The sequence below is a fragment of the Arvicola amphibius genome, chromosome 7, assembly GCF_903992535.2.
Source record: "Arvicola amphibius chromosome 7, mArvAmp1.2, whole genome shotgun sequence".
Classification (NCBI taxonomy): domain Eukaryota; kingdom Metazoa; phylum Chordata; class Mammalia; order Rodentia; family Cricetidae; genus Arvicola; species Arvicola amphibius.
Genome location: NC_052053.1, coordinates 13,637,113 through 13,661,759, shown reverse-complemented (window position 1 = coordinate 13,661,759; position 24,647 = coordinate 13,637,113). Strand labels below are relative to the sequence as shown.

Here is a 24,647-nt window from a genome sequence, read left to right as displayed (position 1 = left end):
CATGAAAACCCTACAATTCTTAATTGAATATGTCTGTTTCTCATTTCAAAACTCAGGGTGCTTTGGAGGTAGAGACTGGGGATCAGAAGCTCAAGGTCAGCCTCAGCTACCCAGTGAGTCTGAGGCTAAGGTCTGCCTCAGCTACTCGGTGAGTTTGAGACCAGCTCAGTTTCATGAGATTCTCTCTCCAAAGATCAAACCAACCGACCATAAAAACAAAACAAACCAACAAACCAACCCTAAAACAACATGAAGCCCCTACGAGATAGCTTCAGCCATTCTTATTTCTGGGGATGGGGGGCTAGAGGAAGGGGGAGGGCTGGGGGGATTGTTCGCTCTGTGCTTGGAGGGAGGCAGTAACTTAGGTGACCCCAAAGAATGAGCACATCTTTCCTACCTCACTTAGCATCCCTGGATACCTTCTCTCATATTTTTGCAAGAGTCACCCGTGTCCTCTAAATCCTCCAACCTTTACATTTCTAACGTAAAATGGTAACACAGGGCCTCCCTGTCTTTGAGCTGAAAGCTGCCTTCAAGGTCCCCTGATTCCCTAAGAAGAAATAAGGGTCCCTGTAAGTCACTTTGGATGAGTTCCTGCCAATTAAGGGCTGATGATTTATTGTTGTTTGTTTGTTTGAGAGAGGGTTTCTCTGTGTAGCCCTGGCTGTCCTGGAACTCATGCCTTAGACCAGACTGGCGTTGAATTTAGAGATGCCTGCCTCTGTCTCCCTAGTTTTGGGATTAAAGTATGCTCTACCACCACTGGCTACTGGTGGGTTTTTGGTTTTTTTTTTGTTTTGTTTTTGTTTTTTTTTTTTTGCCTAAACAGGCAGCAAGAGGAGAGGAAAGCAGGTAACTATTCTTAGAAGCCAGAGAAGAAGCACAGACTTATTCAGACAAGTATTCTGGTGGCCGCCTGTAAGTGGAGGATCCCGATCTCCAGAAGGCCGGAGCTCCGTGGCCAGCTCTTTCCTTTGTCCGCAGTCCTCAGATGCTACAACCCTGTAGCTGTATTTTCCTTGTCTCCTTCTTAAATCAGCCATAAATCATTTTCAGTGTCGAGATTTCCACAAAAATCCCCTGTGGTTTCTCTTCGCCTGGCACTCCGACTCTCACGTTGCGATTCCCATTGGCAATAACGTCGGCATCTGCTCTCTTTACCCGCACTGTTTGCAAATGCTTTGAGACCAAGTCCTTGATCACTACTCCAAAGTTCAACTTCTGTTCTGTCAGAGCCAAAACACACACTGCCTTATCCAGTTGAAATAGTTTCCGATCCTCGTCTGGGTGGCAAGCTTCATCAGCTCCCTTTATTGGAATTATTCTTGCTTCACTGTTCTTAATCCCTTTCCGTTCACTCACCGGAGGGGAGATTAACTTTGGTCTTGAACATACTAACAGCCGTTCATTCCCTTGCACCCACGGTATTGGGGACTTAGTTTGCACACTCTCAAAGGCAAGTTATTGGAGCCCATCTATTTGGTTTTCCACCTCTTGGCCCAAGATGTGTGCAAAAACCTACTGTAAAGAACATTCTCTGTAGGTTAGTTTCTTCTCTTTGGCTTGAAACATGCATGGGTTTTGGTGGTTTGCATGTTTGTGATGTGTGTGTGGTTTGGTGTTGGTTTGAGATTTCTGAATGCAAGTATGCATGCCTTTGGGGTCGCTTGGTTTTGTTTATCCTGAACCACTTAGTTGGACAGTTCTTCAGTAGACAGTTCTTCAGTAAAGTATGCTCCTTCGGGCATAGATGCCGTTTCTGGTCTCGTGAGAACTACGTGCTCATAGGCTTACACGTACGTACATGTCAGTACACACGTGCAAGACTAGTACAGAAACTGAAGCCACGCATAGAGAAAGACGCCCAGTCAAAGCTGACAGCCCACGGGAATCACATCTACGCTGACTGAAAAGCTAGCTCTCCTCAGGTTTTCAAAGATACATTCGCATTTATATGGATATCAGAGGAAATCATAAATTCAAATGAAACTCATTAATATTCTCATGCTACAACTAGTACCATTTTGAAGGCGCTCCAGTATCATTTGGTCCTGTTTGGAGGCGGGACTACCATCACCCTGGTTACAGAAGAGAGCCCCGGCCAGCGCAGCGTCATCGAGGGTTACACAGTCCGCTTAGGGAAAGGGTACAGCTAGACCGTTCACAGAAGAGACAATGCGGTCACGGATAGAAAACGTCCACGATTTCTAGTCATCAAAGAAGTGTAAAACAAGCCCTTAGGTGTCATTCCGTCCTACACTTGGTTGGGGAGGGAGCTGGTTAATCGGTTACTCTGACATAGCCTTGTCAGTCAGGGTACGCTTTCCGGAAAGCCTTCATTAGATCTTGGGAAGAACCTCTTTCCTTTAGTCCAGGAATTACATTAGAAAATTCTTCTTAGAAAAAACAAATTATTTCTTAGTCATTCAAAAGAAAGGTCCAGATGTAACAGGCTGGTGGAAATGAAGATATTCTGAAGAGACGCTGGCATCTGTCGATTGTTCAGATTGTTAAAACAAAACCCCACCCCCATCCCAGCCCCAAATGGGAATTTCCAGAGACATCTCATGTTCTGAGAAGAAAAAGGCACTAGACAGTTGTATCTTGTCTCCTGAAGAGATTTTACACAGCTCTTACAACCTGTGGGACCACCTTTCAGACGAGTCTGAAGCCCAGATAAGAACAGGTCCATAGTGGATGGGGCCACACGGTGGCTGGGACCACTCTGACTGTACATTCTTGGCCCCCTACTTAAACTTTGGTCTTACTCCAAGACCCCAAATATCCATATACTTCAATAGGGCGTCACTGGGTCTCTCTCTCCCTCTTTGTAATGTGGCCACATGGAATAAATCTCTGTTTCCTGATTTTTGTTGTTGTTGGTGGTGGTTTGCTTTGTTTTTTTGAGACAGTGTTTTTCTATGTTAGAGCCCCAGCTGTCCTGAAACTCGCTTTGTAGACCAGTTTGTTCTCGAACTCACAGAGACCCGCCTGCCTCTGCATCCCGAGTCCGGGGATTAAAGGCATGTGCCACCACCGCTGGGTTTGCTTCCTGCTTTTTATGTTTTATTTGACTCTTATTATTGGTCCATTGAGGATGGGTGGCTGATCTGGACTTGGGGCACAGGTTGTGACCTCCAAGCTTGATAACAAGAAGGACTAAAATATTTGCTGCTGCAATCTTTAAGTTATCAAACACTGAGAGCAATCTACAGCTCCAAATGCAGGCATGTGTCACTAAGCTATGTAACAGCAGTGAGCTGGACTACCACATGAGGACCACCCGAGCACCGAGACTGTAAGACTGCAATTATGAGCAATAATGGGAGCATTAAAAAAAAACCTATGCGATGGCAAGGAACCAGAGCAAACATAAAACTATGCCTGCTTTATGATCATAACTCTGTACTATTATACATACATATGGTCAAGGATGAGCCCTGGCCATAAAATGACAGCACCCGAGTGTCAGGTGGCTCTGTGCTGAGTCCATGTCTTCCCGTTTAGGTATTGGGGCTTTCCACATGTTGTCAGATCAAGAGTCAGGACAAAATAGGAGATGCTGTTTTAATCTTTTGGTCATATATAATTTCTCTGATAAGTCATAGAATCTTTGGGTTTCTCTGTTTGTTTTGTTTTTAATTTTATGCGTATGGGTATTTTGCCTGCAAGCGGTACCCTTGGAAGCCAACAAAAGACACTGGATCCCCAGGGACTAGAGTTACAGAAGGTCATGAGCCACCAAGTAGATGCTAGGAATTGAACCCAAGTCTTCTGGAAGAACAGCCAGCGCAACCACAGCCAACTCTTCAGCCAACACCAAAACCTCTGACTTTGGGAGCAGGAAGAGATTTTCCTAGGCTTGTGGTGCAATCAACACTCTGAGGCAGAAAAAGATTGAACTGCTAGATGGCACGTATTTAATTATCAGTCAGAACTTCCAACTCCAAAAACGATTCCCAGAAGCAGGGTTGCCTTTCTCGTGGGGAAGTAAGGTTGTTTGGTCCCTACCTTGAAATGTCTCACTTCAGTGAAAGATGGCTGCCTTAGCCCAACTCTCTGCGGTCTCAGTCACCCTCCCCCCACCTGAAGGAAACTTTAAGCTAAAATAAGAGCCCTGTCTTACTCATATCTAGCTGTACACGTTGTGTATTTTTGGCACTTCAAAAAATGTCAAAATATTTATAAGGAAGATGAATATTTCAATAACAATGGAAAAGCCGCTAGTCATTTTCTGGCGATGACAACAGCAGGAATGCAATTAAGATCTGATAAATCAATTGAGTTTCACCTTAAACATTTAAGAAGTTTTCTCACACTGACTAACAAAATCCTCTAAACTTTGTAAAAAAAAAAAAAAAAGAAAACTGGTTTCTAGGATAGAAATGAGGAGTACGGGCAGATATAAGACATGCTTGCCCAGCCTTGCAGAGGGGCTTTCTCCTTATCTGTGACCACACCAAAGAAACCCTCACGTGAATTCCCAGGCCTGGGGAAGTGGGTTAGTTATGAGTTCAAGGCCAACCAGGCTGGCAAAGTTTAGCTTCAAAGTAACAGACAAAACCAGAAAAAAGGATGTCCCCAGGAAGAGAGATCCACGTGGCTTATGAGACATTCTGCGTTGTGTGTGCATGTGTGAGCATGCGTGGGTGCTTTGGTGTCTTTCTAACCATTTTCTACCTTGTCTTTGGAGACAGGGTCTTTCATTGCAGGCAGAGCTCACAGGCTGGAGTGGCCAGGCAGTGAGGGAGTCCCAGAATCCTCTTGTCTCTGCCTTCCTAGCACCGGCATTGCTGGTGTGCTCCAAATTTATGCTCTTGTGTTTCCATGCCAAGCACTCACAGACTGCAGAGGACAAATCAGCAGAATCATTGTATCTCGTTTTCACTGTATCTGGGGGTAAACTTCGGGATGAATAGTAGTTTTCTAGAAGGACTTTGACCTTGAAGAAATCATTGTGGAAAACAGCGATTGTTTTCTGAGGTTTATAGACTGTTTTTCTGAAGGAACGTCACAGCCTGTGCGTGACTCTGGTCACAAGATGGTCCTGGCACATCTGTAGCATTCTGCATTACTGGGCACTGCACACAGGACACAGTAAGGACTAAAGCTGTACATGTAGATTAGATTGGGGGCTTTGGTATGAGAAATTGTTTTACCCCAAAAAACAGCGTTTGTGTAACAATCAATAAATATGCCTTTGCATAAGGAGACTCAGTTCATAGAAACTATTCTCCTTGCTGTGAAAGAGACCAAAATACATCCTGTTGACTTTCTTTGTCCCAGGAAGCACAGAACATCCCACAACAACAGACTTAGCCATTTCCCTAGCCTCCTGAGGCTCTCTGCTCTTAACCGCTCTTTAGATTAGAATAAATTCCCAGTGGGCTCCAGGACAGATGGGGAACCGCTGAAGACCTGGAAGGGGCAAATCGGTAGGGACACCCAAGTTGTTCAGTTGAGGAGCAGGACATGAAGTCAACAAAGCTGATTAGCAGGAACTATGTGGAAGAACTCAGCGCTCACGGCTGAGATCACAACACTCCTAAGTGGGCGGCTTTTGCATCCTGAGTATAAGGGGACTTCCATACAACATCAGCAGCAAAGGGCAATCTGTGGACAGGCCGCCCTGGGGCTCTCTGCACTTCCGCTTTAGCAGGGTAGGAAGCCACAGCAGGTGTGAGCCCTGCAGTCTCACTGAGTCTGGTGGGAAACCCAAGAGCGAGCTCCAGGGAATAGAGATTTGGGGAGCTGCCGAGGAGACTGGAAATAAGAGAAAATTAAGCAGCCAGAGAGGACACTTTTTATGAGCTCTCAATTGTACACACAATCTTGTAGAGTAACATTGTCCTGTGTTGACATAAAAACCATTCAGATTCCATCATCTTTTTCTGCCTTTTCCAACTTAAGCCTTGTAATCCATGGGATTCTGTGATGTTTTCCTTTAAGTTATAATTCAGTGGCTTTCAACTCTAACTTTATATCAGAATCTCTCACATAATAACAAACATCCTTGCCTAGGCACTTGCGCATGGGTGCCTCGAGTCTGAGTCTAACCCAAGGCAGAAATGCCCTTGCAACTTCCTAGGTAGTTCTATGAATAAGCCAACAAGCGAGTAGATCCAGTGTCCCAGGGGCAGTGAGAAACCTTCTAGATTCTAATTTTAATATGTACACAGTCACTCGGGGATCTTGTTAAAGCGTAAATACTAGTTTGGTTGGTCCTCCGGGAACCCAGGTGCTGAGCACTAACAACCTCTCCTGGTGATGTTGGTGTTACCATGGGCAACTGCCTCTGACTCTAGGAAGACCTGGGCAGGAAAACGGAGGATAAGAAATTCTCCAGTAGAGTGAACAGAAATATGAACAAAATTCTGAAAATTTCTTCTGTCATCAGAGATGGTTCACCCAGCCACTGACAGAAAGAGATGCAGAGACCTCCTGCCAAACATTAGGCGGGTCTCGGGGAATCCTGTGGAAGGTGGGGGGGGGGAAGGGGGAGGGATTGTAGGAGTCGATGGTGTCAAGGACATCACAAGAAAACTCACAGAACCAACTAACCTGGGCGATAGGGGCTCACAGAGACAACCGACAACCAGGAAGCCTGCACGGGACTGACCTATATATGCCCTCTGCATACATGTGACAGTTGCATAGTTTCGTCTTCTTGTAGGACTCCCAACAGTGGGAACAGGGGCTGTCTCTGACTCTGTTCCCTGCTTTTGGGACCCTTTTTTCTAACCAGATTGCCCCATCCAGCCTTTACAAAAGAGGAGGTGCTTACTCTCACTGCATCTTTATATACCATGGATGGCTGATAGCCATGGCAGGCCTGACTGTATCTGAAGAAAAACAGTGGAGGAGGAGTGGATGGGGCTGAGGGAGCTGGAAAGAGGAAAAACTTTAATGGTGATATAAAAAACAAAAAATAAATAAACAGACAAAAAGTTTATAACAAACAAACAAAAAAAGAAATAAGAACAAAATCATGGTTGCATACTACACCTCACCCACCAAAATACATACATGCATAACACATACATACTTATATACGTACATACATGTGTGTGCGTGTGCATATGCTGTGGTCTTTCTGTGTTGTGTCTAGCATCGTGTGTGTGGAGTAAGGAGGAATCAAACACAATACCTCGGCTTCAGGCCCTCTGTACCTGCCCACCACCCTGCCTGACCACAAAGGCTGTAGGAAGGGCAGAATTGCTCAAGGTTTGCTTAGTGAAGGGCCACGTTGATCCCAGAGCACACCTTGGGGAGAGGGCTAGCAGTACCGTGGTGGTGGCAGCCTGAGGCCTTTGGTGTCTCTTAGTCTTCTATTGCTGTGGTAAAACACCACAGCCAAAAGCAACTTAGGGAGGGAAGGGGTCCCACACCCCATTACTGAGGGGAGTTAGGGCAGGACCTCAAGGCAGACGCCTGAAGGCAGGAGCTAAATAAACCAGAGGCCATAGAGGAATGCTGCTTACTCGCTTGCTTCCCATGGCTTGCTCAGCCCACTCTCTTATACCCTCCAGGATCACCAGCCTAGGGGTGGCACTGCCCACAGTGGGCTGAGCTCTCCCACAGCAATCATCCATCAAGAAAACAGTCCAGACTTGCTTAGGCCAGTCTGATGGAGGCATTGTCTCAATTAGGATTCCCTCTTTCCAGACAAGTTGCCAAAATCAACCAGTACAGTGACGAGACTTTACACCAAGTGCCAGGCAGAGTCTGTGTGGCTTAGGTGCAGTGAGGGATCGTGGGAAAGAGAGCACCGAGTATGCAACATGGGTAGAAAGGGCAGGAAGTCAGGCAGAAAACAACAGAACATGGCTGTGGAAGGCCGGGCAGAACATGGGGCCAGTTTGGTTTTTAATGTAAAGTACACATTAACATAGTATCTCCCACCTTAGCCGTTTTGCTGTGTCGGGCTCAGTGGCATTCTGCGCATTCCACGGCCTTGTCATGGTTACTGTCCATCTGCGGAATTGCTTCATCTTGTAAAATAAAAACTCTTCACCAACCTGCTTTCCATCTCATGTAAATGGATCAAATATATATATACTTTTTTTTTTTTTTTTTTGGTTTTTCGAGACAGGGTTTCTCTGCGGCTTTGGAGCCTGTCCTGGAACTAGCTCTTGTAGACCAGGCTGGCCTCGAACTCACAGAGATCCGCCTGCCTCTGCCTCCCGAGTGCTGGGATTAAAGGCATGAGCCACCACTGCCCGGCTTTATATACATACTTATATATACACATATATTAATTAATGATTAGTTTATTTTATATATCTTTAAGGCACGCCTATCCACCTTGAGTTGGAATTTTTTCTAACCTCTTTCTCTAAAGGCAAGATCTCATACAGCCTAGGCAGGCTTCCAACTTGTTGTGTAGCCTAGGGTGGCCTTGAACTCTTGATTCTCCGCCCCTGCCGTTCAGTGCCGGAATTGCAGGTGTGCAATCCTTCAGAGCTGAACCATGTTGCATTGCGGCAGATGCCACGTGGTGTTTGCTCATCCGTCTGCTGACAGTCACTTGAGGGATTTCCACTTCGGGACGATTATGACTAATGATACTAAGAGCATGGGTGGACAAGGAGCTCTTCAGGACTTTTAAAGAATTTCTTTTGAAAATGGAGCCAGAAAGAGGATTGCTGGATCATATAGGAAGTCTATTTTAATTTTTACAGGTACCATGGCACCGTTCTCCGCTCTCACCGACAGTGTAAGACTTTCTCATTTCTCCATGTCTCCCACAACACCTATTTCTTTCCCTCCTCCCCACTTCTTCCTTTCCTCTCTACAGGGAACTGAACCCAGACCCACACACTAGGCACTCACTCTACCATTGGGTCATTTTTTTTTCTCCTTTTAAATTGTGTGTGTGTGTGTGGGGGGGTGCATTCCTGTTGAGTATAGGTGCCTCTGGGAGAAGGCACTGGATGTCCCTGAGCTGGAGCCACCTGTGGTAGGCGCTAGGCACTGAACTCCAGTCTTCTGTGAGAGAGTACTTGCTCTAAGCCACTGCTCTAAGCCATTTCTCCAGCCCTACTTTCCCCTCCTTTTTTTGTGAGTGGTCATTTTACCAGGTATAACGTGTTATCTCATAGTGGCTTGAATTTTATTTTCTAATAATGAAAACACATACAAGTGTTGGACAGGGTGTCAGACTGCAGGAAGACTGCAAAGAGGCCCTCCTTTGTTCTTGAGACCCTCCTTGTGCATATGACCACTTCTCATACCCTGGAGGACAAACAGCTCTATCAAATGTGTTCCAAGGAGCTGAGGCTAGGGCAGGAGGAGTAGTGAAGAAGCAGAGCACATGCCGTGTGTGCTGAAGTTCAAAGCCAAGGTATGTGCCGATAGTACGTCCAATCACTATGTGTCAATTAACAATACAAATGTATACCTTTTTATGGCAAAACTAAGTGACTGTTCATCTAAACTTGGAAGAGCAGGAAAACAAAAACAAAGACAAAACCCGACAAAACCTATGAGGGAAGGTTAGCTTGTCTACCCAGGGAATGCACAGAACCTAATCCTCACTTCAACACAGCACTGCTGCCTGCACACACACACACACACACACACACACACACACACACACACACACCCTCCCGGTTCCTGCCACTGTAGGTGGCAAATGAACCCCCAGGTCCTGGCTGACCCAAACTCTAAAGGCCAGTGAGGAAATGAGCAGCACCGGAAACAGGAATGTCTGCATCCACAGTTTGTTTCTCTTCCACCCCAGCCTCCAAAGAAAAGATCTGCAAAGAATTTCCTTGCACTATTTGGCAAGGGAAAGCAGCACCTGGAGGGTGAGTGAGGCCGGGAAGGCGTACAAGAAACAGAGTAAAGCAAGCTGGTTATAATGAAGCTTTGTCTCACTAATCTCCAGAGCCCAGCATTCTATTAGGAAAGATAGCTGCAAATGGGGAGAGGGGGTGATTAAGAACGCACACGTGTGAGGACTGGGAGGTGCACACATTTTCCCGGATTCCCAAATCTTATCTTTCATTTGGACTAAGGGAAACAACAACAACAACAACCCATCTTTCAGAAACTCAAAGTGGATTGTATGCATTAAAATAAATGAGGGCCGTGAAGGAAGAGCTATGAGAAATGAGAGACGCAATTATTCTTGGAAGCAGGAATTTTTCTCTTGCTTCAGTGCCGCGTGCTCCGCTGGCAGTTTCAGCCATTTTCTCTCAGGTAATTTTTCCGTATTGAGTTCCCAGTGCTGCCCAGGGGTGCTGTGGTCTCTGCTCACCTGTGGGAGCTACACACAGCTATGGATGGGCCATTCTGTTAGGCAGAAGGGGTCTCAGGAGGGAGACATATTACTCGAAGGAGGCAGAAAGCAGGAGAAATGAGGCAGCAGTTCCATGGTGTTGCTTGTGCTAAGTAAAGAACATTAAATAAAAAATTAAAACTAGTACATTCACCTCAATAGCATCTCACCACTAATCTGGGAAGTCATAGTTTAAAACAGTTTTCCCCAGAGAAAAAGCCTTAAAAGCCTGGAGGGTAAGTACACCCTCCCACTGTGGGTTTTGAGACAACCATACTTGATATACAATGATTAACTGAGGAAAAAATTAATTTCTTTTTCTCTTTCTTTTTTGTAATGGACTAGGAAGTGTCTCCAAATGGAATAATAGGTTGAGAACATTGTTGAGGAATTTTTTGTTTTTGTTTTTGTTTTTCGAGGTAGGGTTTCTCTGTGTAGTTCTGGCTGTCCTGGAACGCGCTCTGTAGACCAACTTGGCCTTGAACTCACAGAGATCCTCCTGCCTCTGCCTCCGGAGTGCTGGGATCAAAGGCGTGCGCCACCACCGCCCAGCACTTAGGAATCTTTATAACACAGTTCACATTTTCCTGGTGCGAGTCTCATCAGTCCATGTAGAAGAGACGACATTGGGGCAATCAAAGGCTTGTTTGCTCTGTAACACCTAAGAGCGAAGCATCCCTCCTCCCCACATGGGATCCTTGCTCTGCTTTCTGGCTGCCTACTGGAGAAAATCAGAGTTAAGGCACAGAACACTGAGATACCAAGTTCACAGCTATGTGGACCCTGTGTGGATTCCCCATCTCTTCATATAGTGCTCATGGCCTCTAGCTCAGTGGTTCTCAACCTTCCTGACACTGCACCCCTTGAATACAGTTCCTCGTATTGTGGTGACCCCCAACCATAAAATTATTTTTGTTGCTACTTCACAACTGTAATTTTGCTATTATGAATTGCAATGTAAATAACTGTGTTTTCTGATGGTCCTAGGCGAGCCCTGTGAAAAAAGACTGCTCATCTCTGACGCTGACGCCCCCACCCCTAATACACAAGGGGTCGCGACCCACAGGTTGAGAACTGCCGCTCTAGCTGGTCCTTACTAAAGGTTAAGTGGTTGTGAAACCACAGGCAACAGGGAATCAAAGGCTGTTGTTTTAAGCTCTTGGCCAAGCCTCTGACAGCTCCAGCGGCAGCTGAGGGTGGGCTGTCTTGGACCATCTGGAGGTTTTAATATGCTCCATCCATCTCATGCCAATCCGCTTTGCCAGAGTACGGGTCACGGTCCTCGGGACCTTTGCGGGGGCGCTGTGCTCTGTGGCCTCCTGCATCCCCCTCGCAGGTGCACTTGTGCCTTTTCCGGCTGATGCTATTTTTCTTGCAGGCTCTCACCTGCAGAACTATTATTACTTGCTTGTTGCAGCACGTTGCTGATTCATACCCATAGGAAAGAGTAATTTCGTCTCCAACACCTCTTCCCTGTCATTTAAGGCATATGGAAATGAAAGGCAGATTTTGGCATCTGCTCTCCGCTATAACTCTGAGGCCACAATACAGATTCATTAAAAATGAAGATGCAATTGTTATTTCATTTTACTTCTGGTTATAGCTAGAACCATACCAAAGCCAGCTTGCAGGATACCTTTGTGCCTTTCAAATCCCAAACCATATTCCAAGAAAGGGTACACATTTCATGTTTGAATTGGCAATAATGTGGCATTCATGTACATACAATGTTTTAAATAAAGATGCTTCACGCATGTTTTATTTCTGACACCTCCTGATTTCACAGATTTTAGGTTACAGCACAGGCAAATCCCTCTGACGATGTTTTCAGGGCCTTTCCTTTTCCTTGAAGCATGGAATTTTTATTTTATTTTATTATTTTATTTTTTGTTTCTTTTAACTTAAACGCGAGCAATGTGTGCTCTCTCTGCCAGGAGGTCTGCCAAGTGCAAGACCGAGCCTGCGGGGGTGGGGGGTGGGGTGGGAGGGGAGGAGCAGAGCTGGGCAGACTCAGAGAGCTGAGGAGAACCGATTGAGGCCCTTTTGCTTTGTCATCCCTCACGGGTCATTTCCCTCCCTTCCTTTCCATTTTATAATCGAGGACAAGTGCGACCTACTTATTTCCCAGAACGACTGACTCTCCAATGAGCAGGAACCTTGAGGGTCGCCTGAGCCAAACTCCCACCAGCTCTGCAGCGGATTCAGAAGCTCTCTTCTCCAGCGGCCCGTGAGCCCACGAACGAGGTTTTTGGAGTCAGGCAATTCCGGTTCTAGTATCCCGGGCAAGTCACCTAGCATTTCTGAGCCCCGGTCTCATCTGCTAATGGCCCCGATAACAGCTAATTCGTAGGCTCGTGGGAACCAAATAAGTACCTACTGTATACACAATCAGCACTCAGGGCCGAATGGAGGGTAGCGAAGTGGTTTACTGGGACCTGAACCTATGCTTTCCTGAGAGACTCCGGGCAGTACTTTTTCCACGGCACTGTACTGTCTTTCTCTCGCAACGTCTCAAAAACCACTGAAAAAGTATCTGTGGAGTGCTGCGCACGCTGTCTGGTAGACTGTAAACGATGTTATTCATAACAATACCTCGCGCAGTCGGTGCTGGAGAATCTACAGTGTGCTTTCACAAGGGGGGGGGGGGGAAGTACCCCCGCCAACGTGTAGTCTCCTGATGACTAGCTGCAGGCGGGAGGAGGAGGAGGAGAGGCTTTGAAAGAGGTCTATTAGCGATGCAAGTGTGAAGTCATCTGCTCTTGCGAGGAGCATAAGAAACCTCAGGACCAATTAGGTAACAAGGCTGATCTAGTCCCGCTTTAGATCTTCCTGAGCTAGAAAACCGGAGCAGCGGAGTAAAGCAGCTCCAGGAGAGAAACCGGCGGGCGGGATCAGATGACTATGGGTTTTGTCCCCAGGAAGACAGTCATTTGCATATGGGTGAGTTTTCACGCACCAACTGGAGTGGAGCCATGATTTACCAGTACTTAATGGCAGGAATCAGGATGTCCTCACGGGCTGGAACCCAAACAAGTAGTTAGCAGAAGTCAGGGACGACTGAGTGTCTCCATGGGGAATGGGAAACCTGTAACAACAGAAACCCCTTCCTCGACTTCCTCACCACCTTCCCAAACAGATCCTAATGGGACAATGTTCCCAGGTGGACAGGGCTCCAAAGTGACTTTCGGAACCGGAGAAAATAGAGAGTGCACTTTTAATCCGTTTCGTTGTTTCTTACGTGCGAGAAGGCAAAGGAACATACCTTTTCCTGTTGGGGGGAAAATGGACTCTCTGAAAGGCAGCTCCCTCCGAAATGGAGTTTTAAATCTCGGCCTCTGCTAAGCGTGGTCCTAGCTTTATGGATGTAGGAGAATTAGGATCTTACACAGTTATCAGCTATTTTAAGCTAATACCCAAACAAGATACACTTGTGACACCTCATGATTTCTCGGTATCTACAGGCAAAACTCCAAACAGGTCCTTCCCTTGGGGCTTTCTCTGCTTAAATCTACATTTCTGTCTGGCAGCAAACCTGAAAAAGGAGGCCGAGGCAGGTAGGGCTAAGTGGGAAAAAGACCCATCAGGCAAGCAGAAGACGGTGGGGGTGGGGCTTCTGTGGGGATGTTCAAAGATTAGGAGATCTGTGCTGGAGGGAGCCCAAAAAAAGCCCAGTTTGTGTCTCAGAGTCCAAATTTGGTTGATGTATTTTTGAAACTTTTAAAGGTTAACTCACATGCTGTAATACATTATAGAAAGATACGAAGCTGAATTTTACTGAGCCAGTCAAGAGGCTGGCTTGAATCTGCTATTTAGAACAGAGAGAGACAGTACAATTTACATGTGTGAGAATGTGTGAATAATTTTACCTTCTGTTGTTTTTAAAAACCACCTTGGGCCATGGTTTTTAAATGGAGACATGAGAAGATCTGTTGGGGTTCCCATAGCAACATCGACTTATCTTAACTGCCCTGTTGTAGATAATGCTTTCATGACGGTTTTGGCTTTTACATGTAGACTTTAGTTATGAAATACAAGTGAGTTAAGAGTCTTGGGCGAATTCTGACTCTTCCATTTACCGAGGTGTGCGTATCTCAACAGAGACCTTGACAGCTGCACTTCTGAGGACCTACCACCAAAGACGAATTCATTCCCAAATCAAGACTGTGGTTTTCCTCCCCACTGATCACTGACCTCACCCCCACGTTAGATGCCATCAGCAAGTCTTCAACAAATCTCTCTCAACGTGTTTGTAGACCATCAAGGCAAGAATGAAACAGAAAGGGACCGACCGACTTGGATGGCTCCAGTCCCGAGACTAGAGGTCACATCCTCCAGTCTGTTCATAAGCTAACCTGCCCCAGCTCCGCACCATCCCTCACCAATGTCCTATACAGACTGATCGGATTTGAACACTTGGAGAACAGAGAGTCAAGGTTGAGTCCGAGGCCCACCTCCTCCCAGAAGCTTGATTCCTCCCCTCTTTTCCCCACAACTTCTTTCTCCTCAGAAGGGTGACCGTTGCCACCTGCACTGTGCGAAGCGATGGTGTGAGTGCTTTTTTGAAGCTGGTTCCTTGAGGCACTCTGACCCCATGTGTTCTGGGGATACCATCAATTAAGCTATGCTGCCACAGTGTACTAAGGGGTCAACCTGCTATCAAACTTGGGGTTCCAATTTGTGCCCCAAGTCAGGTTTGGCCATCTGTCCTCAATAAGTCAATAATTAGAACCAAACTTGCTGCTGGGTGTGGTGGCGCACGCCTTTAATCTCATCTCTAGGAGGCAGAGGTAGGTAGATCTCTGTGAGTTTGAAGCCAGCCTGGTCTACAGAGCAAGTTCTAGGTCAGCCAGGGCTATAGAGTATGACCCTGTCTCCAAAAAAAAAAAAAAAAAAAAAAAAAAAAAAAAAAAAAAAAAAAAAAAAAAAAAAAAGCCAAATTAAGGCAGAAACCAGAAAGAGATTTACTCAATGTGGCCATACTGGAAGAGGGACAGAGACACCAAGAAACCCCAAGTTGGTCTAAATCTTCCAGAATGAGACTGAAGTTTAAACAGGGGGCAAGGACAGGCACGTCTAAGAGGACAGGCATGTCTAAGAGGACAGGCACATCTAAGCAGTCACATCCAGGTGTGGGCCTGTCAGGAGCTGACACTCTTGTGAGGACTTCAGTCTTGTCCTGTAGGGTGGTGAGCTGAGGTGCTGGAACTATGGAACCCGATCTCTTCCTGGTAGACAAGTCGTCGTGCCCACCCCCACCCCCGCTGGTGCCCTTTCCTTCCTCTAGCACGAGATTCCTGGGGCAAGTCCACTTCTTTGAGGTTCACTGTTTCAACAGCCTGACAGTCAGACTGAGAGACACAGCGCATCTTTGGAATACCCTCATTTCTGTCGGGTGACAAACCCACAATCCCCAACGGACTCATTACATTCTTCTGAGAAACCAACTTCTAAGTGATTTGAAAAGTTTCACATCTGAAAATCTGAGAACCCTGGAGGCCAGGGCAGCAGGATCATGCCCTATGTTGAGGCTAGCCTGGGCTACAAGTCAGAGTGTTTCACATAAGCAAACAAGTAAGTAAAGAAAAACCTTTGGACCTGGATTTTTCCAGACCACTTGTTTTCAGAACTGTGCATTTCATCCAGGCAAGCTCATCTGCTCGTTGCTTGGACCAGAGTTCATGGAGACCAGCCCTGAACAGTGCTGCTTTGATAGCATGCCCTCGGCTCTTGATTTAAACTCTGATCTCACTTCAAAACCCCAAAGAGTGGACTTGGGGAGGTCTCCTGGATTTCTCTGTCCCTCTTCCCAATGTGTCCACATTAAGTAAGTCTCCTTTTTCTGCTTTCTGCTTTACTTTGGCTCTTTTAATTAACATATTGAAGATGGGAAACCAGTCCTGACTTGGGGCACAGTTGTGACCCCAAAGTTTGATAATACATCATGTATATATTCAGCAAGCACTGCATAATGAGAGACTTGTTCTAGGAACTCTATTTTTACAAGGAGAATTAGCAAGCCAACATATTTTCTTTCTGAAGCAAGGGAACAAATACATTTCTAATTGTATGTGTTAGATCCTGTGATAAAACACCTTGGCAGTGGGTCTAGAGAGATGGCTTAGGGTTTAAGATCACTGGCTGCTCTTCCAGAAGATTCCCAGTGCTCACGTGACAGTTCTGTCATGTAATAGTTTCCTTCTATATGATATGATATTGAATCATCTCATATCCAAGAGTTAAGACAAAAAGTAGACAACTCAAAACAGCTTTAGGAAGTCCCTAAAGCTGACTGGATTCTCTAGGCTCTTCCCTCCCAGAGTAAACAGTAAAGACAGGCCAAGGCTCAAGGAAGCAGAGACCAGAGGAGCTGCCCGGAAGGGGTTTAGATCAACTGAGGCACCTGGAAAGGACACTCACTCTCCATTGCTGAGCAGCCTGCAGGCTGTGCAGTGGGCTTCAGGTCCAACTTCTGTGAGCTGCCACCCATGCTGGGTAGGCTTTGCTGAGCAGCTGTCAGCTAAGCAACCCCTCACCCATATTTCTGTAAGCGACCCCAATAACACTCATTAGTTCACTAAGCTGGACTTTATTCTGTCACAGGTTCCCCATCTGGGCTGAGGAGACGAGTGTGTGCTGCCTCTTCCCAGGGAAGTCTGTCATTCAGCAGGCTCACGACCACTTACACCTCCAGGTGCAGAGGATCCAAAGCCTGCAGTGCGTCTTTCTCTATTCTGACAAGCTCCCAAATCACAACACAGAGACTTATTGTGAATTATGAAAGCTCGGCCTTAGCTTAGGCTTGTTTCTAACTAGTTCTTATAACTTAAATCAACCCATATCTTTAAATCTAAGCTCTTTTATGTGGCTTGGTTACTTTTACTCTGTGCTGCCCATCCTGCTTCTTCTTCGTCTGTCTGGTGACTCCCTCCTTCTTCTTCCCAGCATCCTGTGTGTCTGAAAATCCTGCCTAGCTATTGGCCATTCGGTTTTGTATTAAGCCAATCAGAATGACACATCTTCACAATGTACGAAAAGATTATTCCACAACAAACACCCTCTGCAAGCAGAGACACTGATGGCCTTGGCAGGCACTAGTGATGCACATCATGCACAGACAGGCATTCAGGTAAAACCCAACCTATAAAATAAAATAAAATAAAATAAAATAAAATAAAATAAAACAAAGTACTCCAACAAAAGCAACTTAGAGGGGGAACGGGTTTATTTTAGCTCATAAATCCAGATCATAGTCCAGCAGGTTACAACAGGGTAGTCGGGAACGGGAAGTGACTGGTCACATCCACAGTCAAGAGCAGAGAGAGAACGAGCCCAAGCGTGTCAGGGCTCAGCTCATTGCTCCCACTATTACTCGGTTCAGGGTCCCGGCCTAGGGAATGGTACTGCCTGCCATGGGCAGCTCTGCTCGCATCGGGTGACATAATCAAGACAAACTCCCAGACAACTGACAGTCTGGAGACTCTTCCCAGGCAAGGCTAGATTGTGTTGAGCTGGCATGAAGACTGACATGCATCTCAGTGATCTGCACATCTGAGAAGAGCCCGAAAGTGACTTGACAGGGGCCACACTTCCCCATCTTTGGAAAGGAAGAGAAACCAAAATTGTATCTCAGACATTAGTATGGGGAGAGGGATAAAAAAAAAGGGGGGTTGAAGAAAATATATTCGAACAAACAAACCTTCATCCTGGGCTTGCAAGGTCCCTAAAAAGGCATGCTGCTCCCTGCTACTGACTGACAGGAGAGGGGAGTGCGACTCTTTGGGAGTGCTTTACCACACCCAATAATAAAGAAGACATTTTTTTCCACTTCTAAAAAAAATGGACAGGTTACATTTCCCAAAACTGTATGCCTTATATCAGTAATTTAATTCAAAGTCATAAAATAACAAGGGAACATAGCTAGATGAAACAAAATCAAACAAACATGCATTTCAAGTTCTGAAACAACAAGGGTTGGCCATCCTTCAGGTCATTTCTGGGCACTTAGAATGTCCTCAGAGCTCAGACAGCAGAGCACCAGGGCCACAGACGCTCTTCTCATCGGCTCTGCAAAGAAGCCAACATCTCCCCCTGGTTTCATACCTTACCACGACACACAGTTCAGTCACGAGAAAGGGGTGAACATGCTAAGTTCAGCTCCTCTGAGTCCAGGGCAATGGCTTCTGGAACTTTCCCTGGACCCACACTCGGTGCATCGCCACCTGCTTTTTCCTGTTAACTTGCAAGCGATGATCAACCAGATTTTGCTTTTCATGTAATCCAGCCTCGCAGAACATGCGGTGGATTTCCCCTTTGAGACAAAAGTAGCTGTCAAAGATCTGACACGTGATAGGGGAGAGGGAAGGTAAGGACCAGTAAGACACCACGGAGGACTGTTCATCCGAGTTGTTTATACCAAGAAGCACTACAAAGCTGGGTGAAGGAAACCCACAAAACCAAGTGGGGTTCTCTTATGTCCCCCATATATTGCAAGTATGAACGGGCTTACAGGGCCAGCAGGATCAGGAGATTATCATGAGTTGAGCTATGGCTGGAGCTTTCAGTATTTTAAAATGTGTCTCCCTCACGAGCCTTTGTTTTCCAACCCAAAATGACATATTATACAAGGTCCTTTAAGTTTGGGGAACCCCTTGGATACAGGATCTACTTGGGTACTGTCAAAAGTACTTGTTTAAGTCAAGAAATTGACTAGTGAGAACTAATTTTCTTTAGACTTAGAAAAGTACAATTCTCTTCCATGGCTGGGGCAGAATACCAATTCTTTTCATATCCAGGCTAACATTATCCCCAAACTGCACCCGGCACCTTCACTCCAGTGTAAGAGTGGAACAAGTGGCCTTTTAGAAGGGATTTAGCTGGAAGAAGATTAGGAGGCAGAAGCTATCTGCACGCTTTTCTGCGGAACCTTGTGAGCACCAGGGCATGAAGACGGCCGGTGTCACCGCTGAGGACTGGAGTTCACAGCGTCTGAGGATCTCCCTGCAAGCGATTATCTGAGGACAGTCTCACAGCTCTTCACTGACCTTAGGTGATAGAGCAGCATACCTTTTGTAAAGAAATAGGCTCTGGTACCATCTCCTCGGACATAAAAATTTTCAGATAAACAACGCCCTAAAAATAATAATAATAAAGAAAAATTTGATAGTTCCTTAAAAAACAAGATAAACCAAAATAATTTGACATGAGATATTTTCACATCCTCAAAACACATTCAAATAACTTAGAACTGAGTATACCATTACCTTTTAAAAGTTTATTTTTGTTTATGTAAATATGTGTCTGTATATGCACATATGTGTGTGATTGCCTAAGGACACCAGAAGAGGGGATTGGATCCCCGGAGCTGGTTATAGGTGAGCTGCCTGGTGTGGGTGCTAGTTTTACCTGTTTTAAAACGGAGCTGAGCATTGTCGTATCTTCCGAGATCCCGAAATAACAGCATTCCCCCAGGCTTCAGCAGCTTGGACAGTCGCTCAACAACAGCTTGCATCCTTGGAAAACAAGGTAAGATAACATGTATGGAAACGTTTTATATGCTAGGGTCAACCTTCCTGGGGACAGAAAAAGAAGATCGCAATAAGCCAAAGAAATCACATATGTAACAGAAAAACAAAAGAAAACAAACCACAAAAATAAACAAACAAAAACACAAAACACAAAACAAAAAAACAAACCCGTAAAAAAGAAAAAGTATCCAAAGGAACCAAATTCAGAAGTCTAGTATTTCGAGAGCTAAACTGTAAGCAGAGACTGCTCATTCATTTCCAGCCTCCCAGACCTGAACAATCACACAGAAACTATATTAATAATAACACTGGCCAATGGCTCAAGTGTATTTCTCCCTCCCTCCCTCCCTCCTGTGTGTGCGTGTATAGTACTCATGAGTATGCACACACATGTCCACATCCGTGTATAAACCCACAGCTGACATTGTGTAGGGTCTCTCACCTAACTAGTCACCTTGCTCCAGGGTACTGTCTCTGCCTCCTGAATGCCAGAATTATAGGCACATCCGTGGCTGTCTGGGTTTTCACCTGGGTTCTGGGAATCTGAACTGGGGTCCTCAGTCACTCTCGGCCTATTTCAACTGTACTCATATCCCAATTCCCAGCTCAGTACTGGGAGGCTCTGTTTTATTCTTGTTAATTCCTTGTCCTGCTTCTGCAGCATGCAATCAAATATGACTCTTAAACTATATCTTGATGTGGCTTTGGGGTTCTGTGTTCATGGTCTATGTTTTATGGGCCAGAAAGATTCAGACCTTCTATCGATGCTGAGTGGCAGGCATTAGCTGCCCACAGAGCTCCACTGGAGAGGACTCATGGAGCCCAGAGGGAATGACAATCGGGGTACAGAACTTTTAGTCACTGCCTGCTGAGGTGGGGAAGGGAAAAGGCAGCCTATAGTGCAAGCCTTTGTTATCTCTTTTCTGTTTGTTTATTTGATTTTGGCTTTTAAGACAGGGTCATACACTGTAGCCCAAGGTGGTCTGGAACTCATTACGTAGGCCATGCTGGCCTCGAACTTGTATTGGTCCTTCTGCCTCAGCCTCCTGAATGGTAGTGTTACACACGTAAGCCACCACACCCAGATGTGCCTTTGCTTTATCTAAGCCAATTGAAGTTGTCGAGGCTTTTTTGAAAAGATGAGGCTAGTTCAGATAATTTATAAATTCCTTTCATTTAAACAACATTCATGGCTGCTATGGCCGTTCAGCTGGTAAAAGCATTTACCACAAATGCTGACAACTTGAATTGGATCCCTCAGACCCATGTAAGTAAGAGAAATCCTGTCTTGAAAAACGAAATGCAAACCAAAACAAAATAAGATTTTAGAAAAACGAAAAGAAAAGAAAAGAAAAGCAGAAAGGCAGGAAATAAAAGCTGCTATAAAATTAAGTCTGAACAGGGAAAAATGTGTCAGAAAGAGATCGCATGTTTAGGTGAAAAGCTCTTTTTAAAAACTGGAATATACTCTGAGGTATTCATGGTACTAACGTCCACGCTACCAAGCTCCATGGAAGCATGCCAGCTAACAGGTAGCCTGGGTGAGACTCTGAGCTCCATTCCCAGCACAAGAAAAAGAGAAAGAAGCATAAATACATGAAGGGAAAATGATTTTCTCTTTCATCTCAGGTCATTTTCATGCTGTGCTTACATCCTTGCTCTGACAATAATAAAAAATCTAAATCTTAAAAAATATAATTTCAAGGTAAATGTATTATGTACAGAGCAAAATATCTTGAATTATTAGTAAAACAAAAAGGAATAACATAAGAATGTAGGGAAAACAAATGATGTGCCTCATTCTGCAGCCCCCGTGTAAAGCCTCACCCAACATGGGAGTCTGTGCAGAGGGCAGGAGTGGTGGCTGCTCTCCTGACACTCCAGTCCTCCCAGGCTCCTGGGGACCACGGTGGGACCACGCTGGGGATGCAGCAGAGAAGAGGAACAGGACAAAAACCATCTTGGCTGCTTCCCCTGGTGCTGTGATAACACACTTTGACAGGAGCAACTTCAGAGAGAGAGGGTTTATTCTGGGTCATAGTGCAGGTTACAGACTACCATGGGGAAATCAAGGAGTCAGGAGCTTGACACGCTTGGTCACACCCCATCCAGTCAGAAAGCAGAGAACCATGAAGCACGCTGGTGCTCATCTCGCTCTGTCTTACATAGTCCGGAATCCGCTGGCCAGGGCACTGCCCCTCCCACGGTAAGATGGGCCACTCCATGTAACCACATATGATTTATATGGTGCTGCAGATCAAACCAGGGTCTCTGCATGCTAGGCATTTTCCCAACAGGACTACATTTCAGCCTTGGGGTTTTGGTTCTTTTTGAAGCAGAGTCACAAAATACTGCATTCTGGAGCATAAATGGTCATTAGTTCTTTTCTTCTTCTTAGTTTTCTTCCTTTGAGGCAGAGCCTCACATACTCCAGGGTGGCCTCAAACTCACTTAAACTCGTGATCTTTTTACCTCCACCTCATGAAAGCTGAAACGACTAACACGTGCCACCACCCCTCCTGGGTAAGTCTAGATTCTGTCAAGTTTACAATTGGTATTAATCATCACAAACCCGCTTCCTTCCTTTTTTTTTTTCTTTGTTTCTTTCTCTGTTTCTTTCTTCGTTTCTTCCTTCCTTCCTTCCTTCCTTCCTTCCTTCCTTCCTTCCTTCTTTCTTTCTTTCTTTCTTTCTTTCTTTCTTTCTTTCTTTCTTTCTTTCTTTCTTTCTTTCCTTTCTTTCCTTTTGAGACAAGGTCTCACTATCCTGGACTGGCCTAGAACTCAGGGAGCTCCACCTGCCTCTCCATGTGTTGGGATGCCCAACCCTTTATTTTGTGCACTTCAGTTGATTGCTATCCTTACCTGGTCCTGGACAGAGCGAGAGAAAAGGAAAAGAGATAAAAACAGACAGACAAACAACAAAAACTCCCCAGTTTGCAGACTCCCACTCTGCTTTTATTTACAGGAAGTCTCTTACATTTCCCTTTATTTCAGTGACAGAAAGACAGCTTTCTTATGAGTTACTTCCATCTAAGCTGCCATCCCCAGACTCAGGATCTAGCTGAATTACAGGCGCCATTCTGAATGTAGTAGGAGCTGTGGGCAGACCTGCTTTTCATCCCGCCCGGATCCCACACGGCTAGCTTTACACCCAAAATAACAACACACAAATTGTATTCATTTAAACACTGCCTGGCCCATTAGTTCTAGCCTCTTCTTGGCTAACACTCATATCTTGCTTAACTCATTTCTAATAATCTGTGTAGCACCACATTTGAATTTTATAATAAACAGAGTGAATGCTTTATTATAAAGGTAATCATCCTAAAATATCTATTCTCCTTCTTATTAATATTCAATTCAAATCACGATAAAATACATTATCAGAACAAATCTCAAATAGTCTTTCTACAGTCTTATTTAGAATCTATGCATTTCCTGTTTTAAGTACCCATATGAAATCTGGCTCTTTATCACCTACATCATCCTTCCAATTATTCCTACAGAGAAGCAACCCCTGCGCAGGCATTTGGGCTACTCTGCAGCCGTGCCAACAGATGAGCACATTATCAGGAAAGAAAAACTGTGGAACTCGAGAGGGAACCTAATCTATGCATCAGGTATAAATATAACTTCCTTTCTGATTGACTTGGGAATCAAATTTTCCCTCACTAAGTAATAAAGTGCTCATCTACGGATGGGAACTGAAAAGCCAGCAAGGGGCCTTAGCAGCTTAGTATGTAGGACTCACGTTTCTGCGGGAAGGGATTACATTATCACGCAAAAGGGATCTGATGCAGATCTGTGCCCTCTTCTCGGGGGCTGTGAAATCTCATAAAAGTACAAGTCCTGTGGGTGGACATGGTGCAGGCCTGTAATCTCAGCAGTGGGGAAGTTGAGGCAAGAGGGTCACTAGGAGTTTGAGGTCAGTCTGGGCTGGATAGAGTTTTCAAGGTCAACATAGGCTATACAGGCTAAATCAAAAATGAAAACCAACATCATATATACATAAGAATTTAAGTCATACTCAGGGGATCAGGGACACTCAGTAGAAGAGCACATGTTGACACGCACAGGATGGCAAGGTTAATTCACAGTAACACACTCACACACACAAACACATGCCCATACAAATGAATCACTCAAGAGGATGCTACGTCAAAGATGTTTGTTTCTGATCTCCCGTACAATCCCCTCCTGGGAGTCCATCAGGCTGCTCTGCATCTGTAATTTACTTGAAGCGCTGTCACTTTAATAGGTATGTGTCTCGCCAGAATACGCTCACTTCATTCCGACAGTGACAGAACGCTCGCTAATGAAGCATTTGACCAGTTCCCTTCTAGAAAGTGTAAAGGCAGGAGAAGCTGCATTTAAAAGGCTGCATGTTAAACATAACGGAGTTCACTAGATAATAAATTCAGGGATTGTCAGGTTTGCTTTGCTAGTTTTAAGAGCCACGGCTGACAAAGGAGCTTTCCATGCCAGCTTTGCCCTTCTGTCTTCCTTTACCTGTCAGGGTGAATAGAAGAGAGCACAAAGACGAGGAGAACGACATCCAGGATCCCGTCCGGAAAAGGGTAGGCCAAGCCGTCATCACACAAATCGTGGAGGAAGGCACAACAGTGGGCCTCACTGTAGGATGCATGTGACTGTCATGACGGAGGAACAAACGGCACAAGTTAGCAGACCTCCAGAGGTGTTTTGGTTTGGTTTTTCCTTATCTTTTTTATCTTTTTAAAAATAAAGGCTATTTTTAAAAAATCCTTTCTTAGACCAGTGAGATGGCCTGGTTGGTAGAGGTGCTTGTTCCTGGGACTTACATGGTGGAAAGAGAACTGACC

General features: G+C 45.3%; 1 protein-coding gene and 1 long non-coding RNA gene across 4 annotated transcripts in view; one reads left to right on the top strand and one right to left on the bottom strand.

The window, feature by feature from the left end:
• The first annotated feature begins 8,510 nt into the window (after positions 1-8,510).
• Positions 8,511-15,131, top strand: LOC119818655. Of its 2 annotated transcripts, none has more exons than XR_005286174.1 (3): positions 8,511-13,076; positions 13,760-13,836; positions 14,381-15,131. It is a non-coding gene; the product is annotated as an uncharacterized LOC119818655 (long non-coding RNA). The 2 variants fall into 2 exon arrangements; XR_005286173.1 differs by having other exon boundaries at positions 12,259-13,222.
• Positions 15,132-17,486: 2,355 nt separating this feature from the next.
• Positions 17,487-24,647, bottom strand: part of Mettl8 (methyltransferase 8, methylcytidine) — a 74,075-nt gene continuing 66,914 nt past the window's right edge. For both annotated transcript variants that reach the window (XM_038336320.1, XM_038336322.1), the window contains exons 7-10: positions 24,316-24,455; positions 19,685-19,791; positions 19,346-19,411; positions 17,487-18,590 (exon numbers count right to left, since the gene is read on the bottom strand). In XM_038336320.1, coding sequence (XP_038192248.1) covers positions 18,433-18,590; positions 19,346-19,411; positions 19,685-19,791; positions 24,316-24,455 — 471 coding nt within the window. In that variant the 3' untranslated portion in view covers positions 17,487-18,432. The remainder of the gene's footprint in view (positions 18,591-19,345; positions 19,412-19,684; positions 19,792-24,315; positions 24,456-24,647) is intronic.